The 5,631-nt window shown below is 50.2% G+C and overlaps 1 protein-coding gene across 1 annotated transcript; it reads left to right on the top strand.

The window, feature by feature from the left end:
* The first annotated feature begins 362 nt into the window (after positions 1–362).
* CDC20 (cell division cycle 20) lies at positions 363–4,698 on the top strand. The gene is made up of 9 exons (XM_010288896.1): positions 363–509; positions 1,258–1,354; positions 1,843–1,971; positions 2,328–2,524; positions 2,889–2,983; positions 3,331–3,562; positions 3,680–3,805; positions 3,964–4,081; positions 4,432–4,698. The coding sequence occupies exons 1-9, from the start codon at positions 438–440 to the stop codon at positions 4,608–4,610; spliced, it is 1,245 nt and encodes a 414-aa protein (XP_010287198.1). The 5' UTR covers positions 363–437; the 3' UTR covers positions 4,611–4,698.
* The last annotated feature ends 933 nt before the right edge of the window (positions 4,699–5,631 follow it).

Genomic DNA, 5,631 nt, shown 5'->3' with positions numbered 1-5,631 from the left:
AACCGCTGACCCCGCAGCTGAGCCTTGCTGGCACAGCTGTGTGTTGGTACAAGTGTGGGTAGCGCTGTCTGCTGACAGCTTTACGTACTGTAACTATTTTTGCATCCTTCCCTTATCTGTGAACAGTGGAATTGTTGCACTAGGCCCAAGCAGTTGTCTTCTGGCAGCCCCTAACCAGAGCTTAGTGCCATTACATGGGGTGGGGCAGAAATATAAGTTAGTTATGACTGGATGGCATAAGCTCTCCAAGTCCTGCCTGTCTGGTAGGTGTGATGTAGGAAAGTGCTGGCTTTGCTGTCTCTTGAAAGCTCTAATACAGGCTATTCAATAGTTGTAAGACAATCTTTATGCATGTGAGTGCAGGTAAATCTGGATCCAAAATCCAGAGCACCCCAACAAAGGCTGGGGGGGATCGCTACATTCCCAACCGGAGCACTATGCAGATGGAGATGGCCAATTTCCTCCTAACCAAAGAGAATGACCCCACTGAGGAGTCTCCTACCAAGAAGGTGAGCATGTTTCTAAGTTATGATTACTACCAAACACTTAATCTTTCCTGGCCTTTTACAGAGAAGCAAACTGTAAGTTCTATCAAGTGGGTGTGTGGGGCTGACAGCCCAAGCCATCACTGCTTCCAGCTCTGGGCTTCAGGAGCCTGGGATGAGGTGGAAACTGTAGAGCCTGTGAACAGAACAGGTACACAGCTACTTCACTGGAGCCTAAGTGTAGTTGCTCTGCTTCCCTAGGCAGAGGGAAGAGCATACAGTCTTACACCTCTACTTCCACTCTCTCTAGCCTGGTAGCTTCTGGTAGCAAAGTTCAACTTTGGGCTAATGAGGCTTTAAAATACAGCAGACTACAGAGACACAAAGCTGTGAGCTTGTACACAATGAAACTGCTGGTGGTAGCTATTCTAGGACAATGTCTGCATGTGGAGCTATTCTGGAATGTGTACACTGTATTCTGATATAAGTTTATGAAGCATTTGGTCCCTTGCGGCTGTGGTTTTCCCCACTGGCAATGAGATGTTGAATTTGCCGTTCTTCTGTATGAAAGTGTGAGCAGGCCAGTGTGCCAGTGTCTGAGGGAAAAACTACTTTTAGCTGCCTGTCTGTAGCCGGCTCCCACAGCACAGCTGTACACCTCCTGATTCTAGCAGCAGGGGACTCAGGTGTATGCTGTGTCAGCTGCAGTTTTAAGTGCAGCATGGGCTTTGTCTTTCAAATGCATCTTGCTGAGGGTGGTTTGTTTCTATAGGAGCAACAGAAAGCCTGGGCAGTGAATCTGAATGGCTTTGATATAGAAGAGGCAAAGATACTCCGCCTCAGTGGAAAGCCACAGAATGCTCCAGAAGGTATGACACAGGGTCTGTGTGAGTTGGCTCAGCTGGAGAGATCTGGGCAAGAGAACAGCAACACAGACGCTCTGTGTGTGAACACAGGAGAGATCAGTTGGCTGCTTCTCAGAGCTCCTGTGCACACTGAAGTATCCCTCCTCAGGGTTCCCAAGGCTGAGGGGCTGCATAACAGCTACAGTGAATTTATTTACAGAAGTTGAAACAAACTGCCAGTTGCTGACTTGTACTGCAGGTGGCAAACCTTCCTGAGGTCTGCAAAAGCTTCAAACTCTCTGCTGTGCACTTTGTAGCTTAACTGTCACTAAACATAATGGGATACAGAAAACCAAATGCTTGTCAGTTAAACTTGATCCTGTGAATTAGGGTCAGCAGTTAATACTGCCAGTGATGTTAGCACACTGTGTTCTGAGTGTATCTCTTCTCTCAGGACTTGATTTTCACTGGAAGGGAAACTTGAGTTAACAAATCTGTTCCTCTGCACACAGGCTATCAGAATAACTTGAAAGTTCTCTACAGTCAGAAAATGACACCTGGATCCAGCAGGAAAAATGGCAGATACATTCCATCGATGCCAGACCGGATCCTGGATGCACCAGAGATCCGCAATGACTATTGTAAGTAGGCTGTAGTGCTGAGCACTGAGATCATTCTGTGCTGGAGTGCAGCTCCTAGGATGGTGTGGTCTGAGGCTCTAACTGGGCTATTCAAGTATCTTATGCACCCAGGCTGGCACTGACCACTTCTGGAGCGTCCCTGTGCAGCCTTATAGGAGCAGTGATCCAGAGTGCCATGTAGGTGACTTGGATCAGGGCTACCTGACCCTGCTAGATGGGCATGGTGACACCCAGAAGGTTGCCCCTTCCCTGCATGTGTGTGTGCACACACACCTGGAAGATCTGGCATTAGCACTGGTGAAGGGCAGGGCTCTCCAGGTTCATGCAGTGACCTGCATTGCTCTTCCAAATTGCAGATCTGAATCTCATTGACTGGAGCTCTCAGAACTTTCTGGCAGTGGCTCTGGACAACTCTGTCTACCTGTGGAATCACACTTCTGGGGAGATTATCCAGCTGCTGCAGATGGAGCATCCAGATGATTATGTTTCCTCAGTGTCATGGATTAAGGAAGGAAACTATCTGGCTGTTGGCACAAGTAATGCTGAGGTCCAGGTGAGTGCAGGAGTAAAATTAGAGGTGTTGTCTAGGGATTGCTGGAGCTGTGGGTCCTTGGGACAAAGGCTTGGCTAGCACAAGAAGAATGCAATGCACTTGGACTTGTCTTGACTGGTGTGGGGTGGAAATGTCCACATCCAGCCATGACCAGTGACCAACTGCAACAGCAAAGCAGAGTTTGGTTTTGGGACTTTCTGACATCTGGAGTTGCCTTCCTTTGTGTAGGCATGAGATACAAATTGAGCTCTGTTCCCATACTGACAAGGTTGAATGCCAGAGCCTGTGCAGTGAGGTTCCTAGGGCAAAGTAACAGGGCTGGGTTTCCTCATCCTCTGGAGAACTTATTGCTCTGTCTCTCTAGCTATGGGACATACAGCAGCAGAAGCGTCTCCGAAATATGACCAGCCATTCTTCCCGTGTGGGGTCCCTCAGCTGGAACAGCTATATCCTCTCCAGGTAAAGCAGTGGGTGGGGATGGGTGAAGGGCAGTGTCTAGCTGTTGCAGATTCCTATCCCAGACCTGTGAGTGGTTCAGGTTAGGGGTGGCAGAGAGGAGTTTCTGTCCTGGCTTGGGATTCTTACTCAGCCTGTTTTGTTGGGGCCGAGGAGAAGATGTCTCTCCTCTCTTGCCCTTTGCTGAAGTTGTGAAGAGCTGCTGTGGCTGCTTTGCTCATGCCAACAGGCCAGTGATGCTGGTTAACACTGGTTGAAACCTAGTGGCAGGTACGGCAGTCTTGCAACAGCACAAAAATGGATTTTAGTGAAAATGTGCCAGCCTGACACTGTAAGCCTTCTCTCTGCAGTGGGGCACGGACTGGCCACATCCACCACCACGATGTCAGAGTGGCTGAGCATCATGTGGCCACACTTGCTGGCCACACACAGGAGGTGTGTGGACTGAAGTGGTCTCTAGATGGCCGCTACCTGGCCAGTGGTGGCAATGACAACCTGGTGAACATCTGGCCATGTACCCAGGGGGACAGTGGAGACTTTGCTCCTGTACAGACCTTCACTCAGCACCAGGGTGCTGTCAAGGTGAGTGCAGGGCTGCTGTCGGCAAGGTGTGCCACGTCTGTGTGCAAGGCAAACATGCAGCACTGCCTGTGCACAGGTTGACTCTTGCATGTCTTAGAATTAACTCTTTTCTCTCAGGCTGTGGCATGGTGTCCGTGGCAGTCAAATGTTCTAGCCACTGGAGGTGGGACTAGTGACAGACATATCCGCATCTGGAATGTGTGTTCAGGCACCTGCCTCAGTGCTGTTGATGCCCATTCCCAGGTGAGACATGAACATCGACTTGGTGACACTTTCTGGCAGGACACCTATACTGAGCTGCTGGCTCTTGAGGCCCAGCGGCATGGGAAGGGAGGGGATCATGCTCATCTCTGGATGGTGAGCATCAGCACAGTCTTACCTGTGTTACTCCCTCTTCTCAGGTCTGCTCTATCCTGTGGTCAACAAACTACAAGGAGTTCATTTCAGGCCATGGCTTTGCACAGAATCAGCTGGTTGTATGGAAGTATCCAACAATGGCCAAGGTCACTGAACTGCGAGGTAGGCTGGGCCCTTTGCCTGGGGAAGGGAAGGCTGCTAGATACTGAAGGCAGATATAATCCTTGGTGTGAGCTGATAGGTGGTCTAGTCTGGAGCATCACTGATGCAGAACTGTGTCTAGGGACATGCTGCTAGAGGGAGGCGCTCCTGTGGGCTGCTGGAGAAACACCATTGTTCCAAATGCATGCCTAGGCTAGGAATTCATGTTGCTGCAGCATGGTTTGGGGACAGCTATACAAGCTAGTGGGGCTCATGGGGCATATGGGAGCAAACTTGACCATTGTGGTGGAACCAGAGGGACCAGGGCATGTGGTGATCAGCACAGCCCCAACTGCACACCTCTTCCTCAGGTCACACTGCTAGAGTCTTGAACCTAACTATGAGCCCTGATGGTGCAACAGTGGCCTCAGCAGCTGCTGATGAAACACTGCGGCTCTGGCGCTGTTTTGAGATGGACCCCATAAAGAAGAAGGAGAAAGAGAAGGCAAACAGTGCTAAAAGCAGCATCATTCACCAGGGCATCCGATAAGTGCACAGGGCTGTAGTGGGGAGTGGGGGAATTTGGCTTACATACTGTATGGTATTTTAAATGTAATAAACTGCTCTAATTTGACTTTTTTATGGAGTCTCATGGAAAAGACCATGGCTCACAGAACTAAGCCTCACCTCCCTGAGGGCTGGGATCTGGGCAAGTGGTGGAGCTCTTCTTCAGGACCAGTTTGCAGGTAGTCTGAGCCTAGCATAGCCCTGAAGTCCTAGGAGAGGGAGGCTGTACAACAGCTGTACTTCTGCATCTGTCCCAGCTAAGGCAGGTATGTCCCCTGCCACATCTTCATGCTGACCACAAGTACAGTGGCTCCATCACAGAGGGAAGTTGTAGCCTGGGTGACCTCCTAGCCCTCCATCCCTGAAAACTGACCCTTCCCAGGGTTCTAGCCCTATAGCAGGGCTAGGAAGAAGTACCTCTGACTTGTCTCACCTGTCACAGAACCACCTCTAAACTAGAGGTCCCACTGCTGCGTGCTGTGGTGGGGAAGAGCAAGGCTCAAGTGAAAGCATTGTGGCCCCAGCTTCTGCTTTGTCCTGTCTCTTGGTCAGGGGGGCCTTACTATGCCTCTGCAGGCAGCTACCAGCAGCCATCACTTGTGCTGGAGCAGTCTGGGGACTTGTTCTTGGCAATCACCTGAGCTGTAGTGGTGCCTGCACACAGTAGTTAGTCTTCTTCTGCTCCACACAGCCTCTGTGCTGCAGCCAACAGTGCCTGTTCTTACAGTGCTATGGCAGAATAGCTATTTTTGCAGTGAATTTAGTATTGAAGTTAGTTAGGAGCCAAATGCTAGTGGAAAAAAGGTGGGGCAGGGACTAGAAACATACAGCTATAATCACCTCAAGGGCCAGAAAGGGGCTGACAGTGGCATGAAGCCTGATACAAAACAAAAGGTTTGTTTACATTACCACAGCCAACTTGGATGTCACACAAGAGCCTCCAAAAGCACATCAACCCAGTGTGCAGCCCTGATCCCTGTCCTTCCCACTGAGGGGGAACCCCT

The sequence above is a fragment of the Phaethon lepturus genome, unplaced genomic scaffold (genome assembly GCF_000687285.1).
Source record: "Phaethon lepturus isolate BGI_N335 unplaced genomic scaffold, ASM68728v1 scaffold25980, whole genome shotgun sequence".
NCBI lineage: Eukaryota > Metazoa > Chordata > Aves > Phaethontiformes > Phaethontidae > Phaethon > Phaethon lepturus.
Note: the sequence above shows the minus strand (reverse complement) of the source record. Positions and strands in the feature narration are given on the sequence as shown.

Excerpts from the sequence above, each read along its gene's own strand:
- CDC20 (XM_010288896.1), top strand. The coding sequence starts at position 438 with ATGCAGATGGAGATGGCCAATTTCCTCCTAACCAAAGAGAATGACCCC. Across the intron at positions 510-1,257 it reads AGGAGTCTCCTACCAAGAAG|GAGCAACAGAAAGCCTGGGC; the intron begins GTGAGCATGTTT and ends TTGTTTCTATAG. Across the intron at positions 1,972-2,327 it reads AGAGATCCGCAATGACTATT|ATCTGAATCTCATTGACTGG; the intron begins GTAAGTAGGCTG and ends TCCAAATTGCAG.